Source organism: Glandiceps talaboti, chromosome 2, assembly GCF_964340395.1.
Source record: "Glandiceps talaboti chromosome 2, keGlaTala1.1, whole genome shotgun sequence".
Taxonomy (NCBI): Eukaryota; Metazoa; Hemichordata; class Enteropneusta; family Spengelidae; genus Glandiceps; species Glandiceps talaboti.
The window spans coordinates 12,014,207-12,029,686 of NC_135550.1; the positions used below are offsets into that span (position 1 = coordinate 12,014,207).

The 15,480-nt window shown below is 34.6% G+C and overlaps 1 protein-coding gene across 1 annotated transcript in view; it reads right to left on the reverse strand.

The window, feature by feature from the left end:
* Window positions 1-7,477: 7,477 nt before the first annotated feature.
* LOC144444259 (uncharacterized) overlaps window positions 7,478-15,480 on the reverse strand; it is a 37,499-nt gene continuing 29,496 nt past the window's right edge. Inside the window, exons 4-5 of the mRNA XM_078133675.1 lie at window positions 7,913-7,951; window positions 7,478-7,504 (exon numbers count right to left, since the gene is read on the reverse strand). Coding sequence (XP_077989801.1) covers window positions 7,478-7,504; window positions 7,913-7,951 — 66 coding nt within the window. The remainder of the gene's footprint in view (window positions 7,505-7,912; window positions 7,952-15,480) is intronic.

Below are 15,480 nucleotides of genomic sequence, written 5' to 3' on the forward strand. Positions count from 1 at the left end.
GAACATTTCCGAAAACAAAATACCTGGCGCTCTCTCTCTGCATCGACTGCACTCCGTCTGCATTCGTCTGTGTCCTCTTTTATACCAATGTTTACGATACATACATTCACAACTGGAAAATGTGCACGTTATCGCGAGGTGATCGGCTACTAGATCTTCTAGGTTACGATAACAACACGGTCAAAATGGCTAGTTTCGTGTACTAGCTTGTCTAGCACCGGGCCACACACTGGCTGCTTTGTCAACATCAAGTTTAAATTTACTTATCTATCTGCACATGCGCAGTATTCACGATTGGCCTATAAAGCCGATCGCGATCGACCAACTTTTTGGACCACAGAGACCCGACCCTGATGGTTAAACTCATCAATTATTATTCACAGCCAGATTTCAATTTTACCTTTAAAAGCAACGCCATATTTACTTTGTAAGTCTTATGGATTGCTTAAAAGGTTAGTTGTGAGAATACGGCTCGAATACTGGAACATGTTGAGTTTTACTAAAAGTGTCGATAACACCAGTTAGATAACATTCAACTCTTCCCAAATCCTTCTCATTATCTTTTACAAATGTAAAGATTTTGTTTTCGACGTGTGCAATGCTTCAGTCTTATCAAAATCAACACTTAGTCTTTTGAGAGAGGAAGAGGGGAGGAGATGGGGGGGGGGGGTTGCTCGGGTTAACAAAAACCAAGCAATACTGCAATAGTGGCTTTTCCAGTCTCATCGTCAGAGGCAGGATAGAATTACATGGGATAAAAATTATCCCCGATTTTGTGTACTTTCTGAACTAGCTATATATATCCAAAACGGAACATTACAACCAGATTACAATGTACGATGGGACATGGACAGTTTAATTTGTGATTGGATTTGCTACACGAGCTGACCATCAGTTACCTATTGTCACATATATCTCTCGAGCTCCCATTAGGGCAAGATACTATAGCTATGTGTCAACTGTGATATGGTGTGTACTGTTAATATTTAAAATAAAAAAAAACACTGTTTGGTCAACTATTTACCAAAAAAACCCACATTTTAAACGGAACTGTGGAAATTTGAGCCGACAATTCGACCTTAGACTTGGAAGTTCTTTGTAAAAGTAAGTATTTTTTGTCTTATCAACAATTTTTCAAACCATAAGCTTACATTCGATTTAACAATACAAATGTCATACTATATTATACGAATTGAAGTAGAGATTATTCCAATGACCTGGCAAGGTGGTAGGGCGATGGCTGGCCGTGGCTTATCGTGTACACTCGTTGCTGAATCAAAGTTCACAAATGAGACAACATACCAATGCTTTATTTTAACACACAGACACAGACACATTAATACATTTTAAATTAACTTTCTTTCAAACAATATTTTGTCCTGTATTTATCCATATACTCATTAGAAATATTTCTTAATCGTAGCATACAGAAACATGTCATAAGATATATATTGAAATTTCTGAAGGATATAAATTATAATTTGCATATATACAAAAACCATTTGTCACGACTATAATGTATGTAATTAATGAAATGTTGACTTCAATAGTTACAGTAATTAATGCACAGTTTGACAACGTGGTTGTTTTATACTGAATTTATGGATGACATTTGTCAAAGTTAACAATCAACGGAAATTTGACCGAAGGCCATACATTCAAATTTATGTTTCAAAGGTAGACATGTTGTGACGTACAAGGGTACATTTATACGACCGCAAAACGGTGAGAGGTCAATGCCCTTACATACACATGTGGTGTCACACTGCATGTACTGTAAAACACCTCTATCACAGACTGATAAAATGTTAAACCTAAATGTATTACGTACCTCTGCATAACAACGACAAACAGACAGATAAAATACATAGCGCTAGCTGATGCTATTGTGATCTCATCGTCGGTTTCGACGTATAAACTGGATTGTATAGGATTGAACGTAATTTTCATCGCTTGAATTTGAATTTCATATTTCTACCTATAGCCACAAATTCAAAAGTGAGCGAAACCATTCTGTGATTTTCAAGTCGTGGCACCGATGTCTACACAGGTATCCATCGTGAAAGTTATTTGTATTTTGTAACTGTGACTTTTTCTTTAAAATATGACATTTTAAAGTCGTTACTGCAGCCTCCTCAAGGATTTTAAAGTTTCGGCCACTATTTTTATTTCGTTAGTACTAGTACTAGTATTTGTTTTTCTCGGAAGATAACTTTTGTCTTCAAATTTTGAATACGACTAAAATATGGTTTTATTACGTTAAGTCCATGATTGATGCAGAACTCTTAGATTTATCGGCTCCTCAGTTGGTGTTTGACAGTGCTCGTCATTCATTGTTTTATATATCAACAGAACCATATACACATCAATACCATGTCTGAGAAACCAAAAGCGACCGCAATACCTGCGGGGTCATATTCAGCTGGTAGCGCTGCACCACCAGGCACAACACAACCAACTGCCCAACAGTTTCAACCGGGACAGTTTCCAGGTATGGGCATGGGAGGAATGCCGATGCAAATGCCGCCACCAGGTGGCGCTATGCCGATTGGTCAGCAACAGCAGCAGCCTGGAGGCGGACAGTACCCGAATCCGATGATGATGATGGCGATGATGCAACAGATGCAACAGATGCAACAAGGTGGGGCACCAATGAACCCAGCCATGGGGATGCCGCCACAACAACAACAACAACAACCACCACCACAAAGTAGTGACAGTGGTGGCCAAGCTAGTGCTGTACCTATCGGAACATATGGTGGAAAATCCAAAAAGAAATAATAAAAGTCACTTTTTCAGTCACGATGTAAATTTCGGAGACCTTTCCATGGTATACTGATGAATACCCGCATTGCAGGCCATTAGTTATTAGTTTCACATTTCCATATATGAATGACGTCGCCATTTTAATAAAATTGATAGTATCAAATGTTTCAGATAGACACACACAGACGAACAAATATTGATTTGGTAACATTACACAGTATTATATGAACTTTTACAAGTTGAATGGTATCGAATGCATTACAACAGTCAATAAAATGAAAATTAAACATTTAAAATGAAATCAGACCACGGAACAATACAAAGATTCAAACAGTTTTGCTTCAAAGGCTCCAAGATAAATATAGCTAACTTTTATAGAATTCTTTTCAACATAAACGTAATGACTAATGTAATAATAGAGGCGGGGTGATGCAATAAAAAAAATCATACCATACAATTAATCCGTCGTTTTTGGAGCTCACTACAATTTCTTTTGACAGTTTAAGAAATAGTTGTAATGGTCTTATTATTACAAATACTGAGTTCCTTTCCAAAAAAAATGCAAGAAATGTAAAACTCAGAAATAGTTACTCATCTCGCTTCAAATGATATAACTACTGTTGAGATATTGGAATTTAGAAGTACCGTAATTCTCGGGCTGTACTAGAAGTGATAGGTACAGTGTAAGCTTTGCCACTTTCCGACTCTTTATATTATAGTTTCTGCATTCAAATACTAGTATACGAAACCAGACTTTCTGTCAGTGACGCCATAGCAATACGAAATTCACGAATCTTGGATCTATTTTATCTTAAAAAGTTTGTGTTATGTTTAAAGTCTTTTAGCAAACATTGGTTCAAGTATTTGACAGGATATTACTGGTGTAGCATTGGCTGATACTACAATGGAAACCAAGCGTTCAGCTAAACTAAGCTAGCCCACAAACTATATTGTTGCGACATGTTGATATAAGCTATTGAATGGGAGTTGATTTAATTATACTGGCGTATCTGGTGACGTCAATATATAATCTTTGCAGTATACATTTTTTGGAGACTTCCGATATTTATACTATCTTGATTTACAGTGTGATTTATATGTCAGTACCACAGCGGCATCATCGCTATCGCCCACTAGCACTTTGTAATCTACCACATCGAACAACTGTTTTCGTTTGCGTCTAAGTTAGTAAACCGAAACCTCGACTGCCGCCGTGGTAACTTGATTTGTGATATTCTAGTCAGATTTCACATCCACATCCATACTTGTACAAATGTCACGTTTTCAAAATTTCATACAAAATGAAAGAAATTTGAATGTTTTACTGCAAAAACTGAAATGCCTTACTTTAGATTAACAACAAATCTATTCAATATAATGCTAAAAAATGGTCACTATCTTATGTTGTCGACGAAGCTTAATATTTTGTGATAAAATATTTCTGATTCTGGAAGACATTTCCTTAACAAACTCTGTTATGAGCTTTAATATCAATGCGTACATTCTGTGAAGAATTTAGCGTTTTGCAGCATGATTAGGAATTTGATTGAACATTAGGGTATAAGGAAATACTGCAGGAAACACAGCATATACAAGGTGATGTTATCAGCAAATTCATTTATTTTTTTAATCTTGATGTCATCGAAGACAACTTGAACTATACTGATTCAATTGTATCGATAGTAAATTCAACTATTCAGGGCTACCGTTATTTATTAGTTATCACTCTTATCACCGTTTCTCCCCTTACAATCTTAATTGATGAACCATATTGCGTTATCGGCTTCTTTTGACTTCGAAAACTTCAAAGACAAAAAAGGTGTCACGAGTTCTGAGAGGATCTTAAAATGATAATGATGCGAAATTGGGTTATGATAAAGAAGATGGTGAATGGCAGCTTTGGTTGCTTGGCAACGTCGTCCAGGACTTTGAAAAAATGTAAAGTTCACAACATGACATACATCGTAATCCAAATAGCCAGAAAACATCGGGGCGGTTTATTTATTTTACATGACATGTTAACAAAAAACATAGCGAGATTTACATCAATCTATTTCAATCAATCGCATGCACAAAATAATCGATTGCACGAGGAGTTGAGGAAGTAAATAAAACGATGTTATAGGTCCGTACCAGGAATAATAATTGTAAGGCGCTTTTAATAAGCACTTTGTCTGATCGCGAAAGCAGTAAGAAAACTAACACGATCACATTATATATAACTAATGTTTTTTCTTCTTCCCCAATTACTGCACTTTTATCACGATGTCAGACACGTTGTACATGAAATATACAATAAGTGTTGTTTTGATTGTTGTTGTTGTTGTTTTTGTTTTGTAAATATCTGGTATATTTCAGATTCTTTCTAATATCAATGTTAACAATGTTGCGTTTGTAGACTACCGGTGAGGTCGCTCCATTTTAATTTAATTTGTAACCATTGCATTTTACCGCATCATATGAATATAAACAATACGTACACTGCCACCAATGTTATCTCATTAGAGAGTCCTCATGTGTGTGGTCTGAGGTAGTATCGATAGGAAATGCACCTGGAGATAAGTAACATTAACAAAAAAAGAGTAAAAACCCTAGCATTGCAATCCAAAATCAATAAGTCTCCTTTCCTAAATTCATAACAGATGTTATTTGATGTACTGAAAAAAATATATTATACCAAGCAGTCCATTATATTGACTTGAATCGTGGGGGTGGGGGTGGGGGTGGGGGTGGGGGTGGGTGTGGGGGTGGTGGTAAGCTGATGCAATGCTTAAATGGAAATTCGTGATCTCGTAATCGCTGAGGTGAAACGTGGAAATAAGAAGGCTGTACATAGGTGGTAGCGGTGATTAAACATAGATGATTGCGTCTACTCAAGTAACGAACATGTGACCCTACACCCGGTGATTAACATAAATAATTACGTTTAGTCAGCGACTTCAGGAGCCAAACGCTGACCCTACACAGGTAATTACCGTGAATGGATACTTCTAGTAGAATTTTGAGACTATGGCACAAACAACAAACACATTACTACAGTTTTAAGTACTCCATATTCTGGATATTGCACCTTTCACTTTAAATTCTAAATATATGGAGAATGACGAAAATAAATAGATCCACGCCACATACATATACATAATGGGACTAGACAGTTAAATATATTTAGAGAAAGCTTGTGTCTATATATTCACGGTTACAATTGTATTTTTTTTAAAAAGTTAAATTGATGTTATGTGTACGTTATGTACGCCATCAAGTATGGTTTTTGTTTTCTAAACTTCGAAATGTAGATATAACGCTTAGCAACAAGAATAACAAAATTTAATAATAATGACATTTTTGTTTATCACCTAAGATGATTTGTCTTACTTTTGGAATAATAATAAGTCCTGCTTTCCTTCACAAAAAATACTTGCAAAATATTCAGAGTGTAGAGTTTCATATTATGGTTAGAAAAAGTCAATTAAATGCACATATTAAGAAATGGGGACAGTTTTTGAAATTGATAACTTAAAGAAAAGTTTCCGAATACAAAATGTAATAATTTTCATTCATGACAAGCGTTTCATCTTTGTAATAAACCCAATAAAAACGTTATCAAATACAGGTCGTACATTGATAAAATGATTTATGAATAATGGAAATCTCGTTTACCGTTGATTTTTAAGCCTAATGCGAATTTCGAAAATCAGATATGTTAAAAGGTACGTATGACTTGCATTCCCAATTCAAACATCACACTCACTCACTCACTCACTAACTAACAAACAAACAAACAAACAATCAATCAAACAAACAAACAAACAAACAATCAAACAAACAAACAACAAACAAACAAACAAACAAACATCTCAGAAGCCGATAAACCGTACTCCAGTAACATCAAATACATCAGAAAATCACAAAAACTGCTACATTCACGTATTCTTGTATGTCTGTTCCTTTATAACGTTTTAAAATCTGTTATCTGCATGCTTAATTAAATCTATGAATATGCATAAGTGTAAATGCATTTGGGGGCTGTGCATAACGTCAGCATATCATTCACAGTATAAAACATGGTTACAGTAATCTCATTTATTTTAAATTTAAAATTTTTCCCGCCAAAATTGACTGACGTCGCTCCTTTATTTACGAATTAATGTTAAGGTTAATTATCTTCTTCCCCCCCCCCCAGGATCTCTTGCGGTGAAGGGATTGTACCAAAGAAAGTGGCCTAGTGTTTATGTATGTAAGAAAACGTTCTGTTAAAATTGCCTCCCTTTGAGCATTCAGTCTCTGTCACATTCATCTGAAAATCTTAAAGTACGTTGTACAGGTACCGCAGTTTCCAGCTGAAGTAGTTGAATACTGTGCCGATTACCCAGCATGGAACTTAGGTTAATCACCTAAGTCTAATACTCTGTACACACAGCTTTCACTAAAAACGTAATAACGAAATGTAGGGTGCAGTCAGACAAGGATACTGAACTTCAAAAAGTGAAAGGAAGTCACGTCTGCATTAATTATATCTTCAGCATTTGCATTATATAAAGTAAAAGCAAAGTGCTAGCCAATATCTCCAGCTGAGCATTATGGTATAAAATCAAAGATACGACTACCGATTATCAATACGAAAAAAGTAATCATACGGTTGAGGAATTCAGTTATAACGAACTTATCTTAACGTTTTGTTTTTCAAATTAGAATACAAACATATTTTTCACTGTTATTTACCGAGAGTCGCCACATTTCCCTGAAATGATATAAAATATGAAATTTAACTTCTTTGAAATTATATCAAAATAGGATTTTAGGTCCTTGAACACTGCAAAATATGTTGAGATATTTTATGGAAAGTGTTCATAATCAACCCTGTTTACGGCGCTGACTGTGACTCCGTTGTGTCACCTTGTCAGATTCATAACTATTCTTGTTACATTTTGCTGAACACCATCCTGCGTTTTGTTTCATTTATTTGCCAAACTTGGATGTCTAGTCATTCTTACATATATAACAGAAGCCAGTTGACATGAAACAGAACATCATCTGTACCGACAAATTCTTACTAACACTGCTATATTTTACCATTAGGCCAGACAAAAATCTTACTAATATACATTGCTACATTTCCTTGATATGAGCTAGCTGTCCAATATCTCACCAGATCGTCGCCGCGCCAAACACCACCTCTGATAGCAGCCTGAAAAAAAGTATACACTGTTACAACAGTTACTCAGGCAAACAAAATGTAGCAATATATTGGTAAGATTTTTTGTGGTGACAGACGAAAAAATGTAGCAATGTTCAGGAAGACTTTTGTTGAGCCAGACGACGTGACGTTCTCTTTCAGTTTAACAGGGCTGCAGTTTAACTTGTATGTATTACCTTTAGACCATCAGCACCTACATCTGTCGTTCAGCAACTTCTGTTATCTACACACTTTACTTGCATGCTGCATTCCCTTCTCTCTCAACTTTATATAATCGTGACTCTTGTTTTTATAAATACTTTCATGGATTGACCCCCTAAAAACCTTGACAACTAACTCTATATCTGGTTATTAAGTACATCTAGGCTTTTGAAACGTCTATAATTTCACTTTACAATCTGGTCACTTATTCTTATCAAAATATTTTACATTAATTTGACTTTGGTGACCTACTTCGTATAAATTCCAATGAAAACTGATAGTTTTTGTTGCTGTTATCTCAATGTAAATGAAAACTGACACCATTCTTTGCTGCCATACCGTCTGTTCCCATAATATTTCTCTGGACACGGCTAATGTTATTTTTATGTTGAACCCATGTTTATCATCTAAAAACAACCGTAGGCGTATCAAACAGTGACGTTTCTTCCTTCTGTCACGGGCAAACGCCAACACAAAGATTAAGCAATAATGAAGCCAGCTGCTGCCAGTGAGATGATTTACTTTGATGTGGACGTATGGACTGCAATGAGCGACTGTTGTTTTGCCGAGAGAATCATGCATTGACTATATTTGTGTATGCCTATATCGTGCACAGAAAACTGCACTGTGTGGTATTGTAGATAGTATTATAAGCTTTATACTAGAAGACATTTACAGGCAGTGTGCTCATGACAATACCTCCAAAGAATTTTTATTGGAAACGTTGATGATTTTACCGCAGGAAGTCCAGGAACCGTGTTACAAATAATAAATAAATAAACAAACAAACAAACAAACAAACAAACAAACAAACAAATAAATAAGTAAGTAAGTAAGTAAATAAATAAATAAATAAATAAATAAATAAATAAATAAATAAATAAATAAATAAATAAACAAAAAAAACCCAAAAAACCATTTTAAACTCATGGATAACTATCTATACGGGCCTGTATACTTTTGAAATAACATACTATATTTGCATATATAGAAACAGTATATTATTTCAATAGCATACAGGCCAGTATATACATATATGCATGTATATAGATAGTTATCCATTAGTTTAGAATGATATTTCATTTATCTATGTATATTTTGTTTGTTTGTTTTTTGTTTGTTTGTTTGTTTGTTTGTTTGTTTGTTTGTTTGTTTGTTTGTAACACAGTTCCTGGGCTCCCTTTGATTTTACACACGCTTACATGGTTGGCCAATATGCATTTTTCCTATCGTCGCTGAAAACCTCAATCTGATGAAAATCTGAAGTTATGAATACGACTTGATTTATTTATTTATACCTCTGTTTCAGTCATTTATTACTGTCGTTTCTTTATTCGGTTTTTGTTGTTCAGGGAGTGGTCGCCGCCTTCGGGTGAAGGTAGCTAGCGATCACATCGAGCTTTTATTCTCGATTTTAATCAGATTGAGAAAACCTATACTCTATGGGGGGGGGGGGGGCTATACAGTTGTTTATACACGTCGTGATTTTGATGCAATTACATACATGATATATTATAGTACATTGACATCATAATTTCAAGGCACGATTGAGACTCAACAAAGCTATTACTGGGATTTATCTAAAACAATATATCTAGCCTTGTCGAAGTCCTACAAGAAACTGCACTTTATGAGTCGACCCCTAAATGGTTTACATACAGTACAAATGATCTCAATGGACTGTTTGTCAACTGCAACTGCAGCTGCATCCTACAATGTTTGGACATGTAAAATCTTATCAAACGTTGGCAAAGAATGATTATCACAATAGTCAATTTTGAAATTATTTCTCTACTGGCCGGAATGTACCTCGGAGTTTTCTTGCCTTTTACATATACGAGTTTTGTATTGGACTATACTATTACTGTGCGAAGAGCTTTGTCCCTTGGTATATTCTGTAGAAGTGTAAGTCAGGGATGTTTTTTGTATTCTTCAGACATTAAGAGGAAAGCAGCAGTGTTCTATGATTAACCGAGTAACCTATATCAAGTACACCCCCAAGGGACGTACACACAGACAGGAAGTAGAGCGCCACCATAGCAAATTGTGGAAAGACCTATTGAACACACATGATTACTTTTAGCCATAAAATCTATCAAATTCACATCATCTATCGATAACAGTAATGAAGCAAATGGAAGTGCAAGTTCCCTGGTACGAAGGAAATATCAGGTTTAAGGTGATGATCATTCAATTTCTGTGAGTGATCATCAGCTGCATGAACTATAAACATGGGAAATCATTTTTCAATACAAAGTTATCAGTGCCATTGGTGTGTATATGTGTCAATAAATCACTCTATTATAGCCGGATAAAACACTGCCTTGGGAATAAATCATTGATGAGTTTTCTTGCTATACAATAGAGATTGTATTTTTACACAGATATCCTGAAAGAGATTAAGCGACATTACACATTTACGCTGTTTGAGAAGTGGAGAAAGGTGTGTAAATCTAATTGCAAACACACAATCGGACAATACCCTCTAGAAGACATGTCTCTTCTATATTTCCCATTGAACACTTAAGAGAATTAATCATTTGTAAGTATACTCTAAATTGTTTGTATGAAATCCTATTTGTGCAATACAGACTGAAAGACAAAACGGACAACAGGGTAGTTGGTAGGGTCATTGAATTAAAAACAAACTAAACACTAATTTCTTGTACTTGTGTTCCATGTAACGTTGTATTTCTATTTTTTGAAGGAAAGATTCACTCTTTTATTGCCCTCTTGTACAAAGCGTCAGAGCTGTGACCACAGAATTTCGTCTGTCCTGTGACAAACAAGAAATGACTGATGCTTGCAACTGACCTTGAAGTACAAGGTCAAGGTCAATGCAAATATGATGAATAGGAACTCAAAGCACACGGGTGTTAAATAAGTTGTTGAAATGATATTAAAGAAATCTTTATTTGAGATCCTGATTTCTATGTTAAAGACACAATGTATCTGGAGAAACGTGGTCCGACTTCATCAAAATACGCATATGCAAGGTACGTCCTCAATTTGATGCATCTGTCCCTATTGAAGAAATGGAATCGCCTAAAGCCATTAGGTATCATTGATGCATTACTGTGCATACATTTGTAGTAATCTGGGGAAAAAAAATTCACTCCATTTCTTGATTACTTTTTAGCCCAGCTCAAATCCAATATGTGCAATTAAAACGATGATGGATGGTTGACTTTAGGATAATATCGGGCAGGCCTTTTTTCTGTTTCTTTGAATAGAATACCAGTGCAAGACATCTTACAATTTATATCCAAAACATCACTTTAAACACCTAGTTTAGAGTAGAAAAGTCAAATCAATTAATTGTTGATATTTATACTGTAAATATCAATTACAAATATGATTTATAACCAATTTACATTTGCTTCGAATTTGATTGAAATGAGTTGGAAAAAAGGATGAAAATATCAGAGATCAAGATAATTTCTCTTCAGGGCAAATAGGAAATGTTATATTTAAACATTAGCTCTGTTTGTTGTATTTCAATCAGATTGTTGAAAGTGGTTTAGGTCTGTTTATACAGTGAGAGATAGATTATATATCTACATCTATATACCATATATATACATGTGTAAGTGTATGTGTATGTGTATGTGTACATACCAACCTACCTTTACACATCAGATACATACATACACACACAACATACATACATACATACTTAGGCCAAAAAAAATATATATAAAAATATTCTTCACGTTGAAAAGTTAACTTAATTTTTTGAATAAACATGAAGTTTGTTTGTTTTACATACATACATACATACATACATACATACATACATACATACACAGTACATACATGAAGAGTAAAAATATATACATGGGTAAGTTTTGTTGTCATGTCCATCTGAGCAGTTGACAGTCAATTTCACACTCTGTATATTGAGAAAACATATTACAAATGCTGTAGCTATTTCCAGACATTGCTTAGGAAATGATATTGATTACTCATCTTAAAGCCTTGGTTATAGACATGTATCACTATCAGAATGCTTTGTTCACTACATGACTACACTCCTCTGATAGTAATAATGTGGATGGTTGTTGTGGTTGCTAGGAAACCAGAGTATTAAGATAATGACTGCAGGTGAATGAAATTAGTGTTTTTTTTTATTTCATACTGTGCCTACACCAAACATGTATCTTTCTAAGCATAAAAAAAACAGTGGTTATATGTTCTGTTGTCAGTATTGTATACACGGTCTCAAATGTTGTATGTTTACTTGAAACACCTCTTATGTGTAATGAATGGTTATTTTCCATTCTTCCATGGTAGGGGTATAGAGATATGATATAACATGGCTAATGGTATTTGGTGAAATGAAACAAAAGCCAAGTCAGTCAGCTGCCTACGTGGTGAAACAAAATGTGACGACACAAAACTATGTTTCGTTTTGTATATTAAATACAACTGTGTGATTAGAAGATGTTTTTTATTAAATAATTGAATGCAAAAATCATCATCTTTTACAATGTTTTTTTTCAACTCAAATTCAGTGACGTATTTTCCATTCTCACAAACCAGAACAAAATTTTCTGCTGTTGCCACAAAATACAGTGCGTCTTGGACAGTGCTGTAGAGAGACCAGTGATATACTGTTTTACGATGATGGTATTTTTTATACCATGCCACTAATATTTCTACCAGGCTTGTAAAAATGACTTCTGTGTGGTTATTACCGTCCTGGTTCCATCACTTTGAACCAGAGGAAGGATGACAAAAAAATCAGAATCAGAATGACCTTATGAACTGTTACCATGACAACCGACCTATTACAACAACAGTAATACTTTATCAATGCCAGAATTGGACGAAATACACAACTTACAAAACAAAGTTTACAAACCAAAAATGCTAGAGTAGTCATGGTGTATTTATTTCATGTAGGAAAATACAATAAAAGTTACATATAACAACTATAAAGGTGTCTGTATTTCAAATACACTAATTTAGAAATACACAACATTAATGTAAGAATCCATTGTAATCCATCATTGAATGTCTCCAAATTACCTAAAACAGTAAATTAAATTTATGAAAAATAAAATTACATACACATGACAAAGGCTTAAATATTCAAAGCTTAACATCAGATTCTTGATTCACACAAAAATGTTGTAACCATTTTGGCGATCTATTAAAGTGCATATGTAGACCTTTATCTCTACTGCATGCATGTAACGATTCTTGAGTGGGGGTGGGAGTGGGGGTGGGGGTTGGGATAACACCAATGGTGCTGGAACAAAAAGTCACATTTGAAAACCTAATTCGCATGATCAATAATAGGATCATTTGTCATGAATAATTCTTCATCTACACATCCCTAGAAACATCTCCATTAAATTTCAGACCAATATGCCTAATGGTTTCTGAGTTTAACGTTCTTACACGAGATCATATACAATAGCATGTATATATATTTACCCAAATCACACACCTGTAGTGCCATTATTTTAACGTGAACAATTTCCTAACTACATACAAAGTAATACCCACCAAGTACCATGACTTGGCAGTTTTTCCTTCCAAGTTGTTTACACAAACTTCTATGCACACATGCACACACACACGCATGTACACTCACACATACACACACAGACAGAGAGACAGACACACACACATTTCCCCACACCTATCTTGCACTACTGAACCTAAATTCAGTTGTGCTAAAAATCATTTTCCAGCATTCCAAACTCACTTGAACGTCTGATATTTGGGGTAGAAATTTGACCATAAAATATCTGGTTCAGGTACTCGATGGTCTATCATACACATGGCTATTCATTTGCACCAAAAATGATTTTGTTCTCAGGAAACCTGTCATAACATTGTTGAGTATAACATTAAAAACTGCACAAATAATTGAACAAATAAATAACTGAATAAATAAATGACCATCAACAAATAAATACAAAAAAAATTGTACAATATTTGCAGAGTCATAAATACTAAAATGTAGTCGTAATATTGTGCTTAATTATAATCAGAATATTCAAATAAGCATTTCTTGGGGGTGAAAATGACTTGAGATATTTTGTCATACCTTTGTAAGAATTGTTCATTACAGTTTAAAACTCTATGATCTTACGACTGAATTCATGGCAATCATTATCACGCATACTAAGTGAAAATAATGAAAAACCCACACACTAGATTTAGCTGTAAACTTTCTTCCAAAAAACTTTCAACCCACAGTATAATTATTTAGGTTTACATGACCTTTTCTTTGAAAACCAATGTCTAATTTTGTAATTTTACCCTAAAAAAATGTAAAGATGAATGTATTGTTAAGTCTAAGACTCTGATCTATCTATCTTAAGAAAATCCTCAAGATGGAGAAATATCTACTTTTCAAACTTTACTCGTGAAAACTGTAAATCTGAAATATTCAGTATTATCATAGCTATTAGAATGAAAGTCTCTCTCTTTTTTTTTTTGAAAACCCCAAACTTGAAAAAAATGAAAATAATACCTTGTTGCCATGGTGCATCTAAGTATATAACACTATGAAAGTACACTGAGTGGTGATGAGTATAATACTCTTGGCACTGATGACATTATCTGATCTGCTTATGTCAAGATAACACCTGGTGATTAGCCTCTGTAGCAGGCAGGATCAACGACTTACAGCAAGTGTTCTTTTAGTCTTGTATGCCTGTCAGACTCTGTGAATATATGTCTTAGGAAGATGTATAGACACAGAGCTTGGCAAACGAGACTTAGTGTTTTTGCCACACAGCCTGTGAACTCAGTAATTCAAACTCAGTATTTTTCATGGATACCATGTGTAGAAGCTGATTGGTGGAATAAGTCACATGGTGCGTATATTATGTTGATAATGTCACATGATACCTCATTATCTTAACAGTGAGGAAAAATCAGCATAAAATTAGCATATCACGTGTTGATGTGCAAAGATATTTCTACAAACATCATTTTTCTACATACTGCCAACTGTAGATCAGGTAACTTGACACAATTAACATAATATATGCATCATGTGACATCAACAGTCTATAAGCAACCATGTGACTCATTAAACCAATCAGCTTCTACACATGATATCCATGAAAAATAATGAGTTGGGATTACAAAGTTCACAGGCTTTGTGGAGAGCTTGAGCTCTCAAGGTTGGTCATCCAGCCATCTAGGGAGGGGAGAATGCTTGCATTAGGTCAACAATCCAGCTTGTTACAAAGACTAACATGGCGCAATTTGCTGATAAAAATCCTACCACACAAATATCACATACACTATATATTACAATCAATGGACAATGTTAAAAAATCAATATAGAGTAT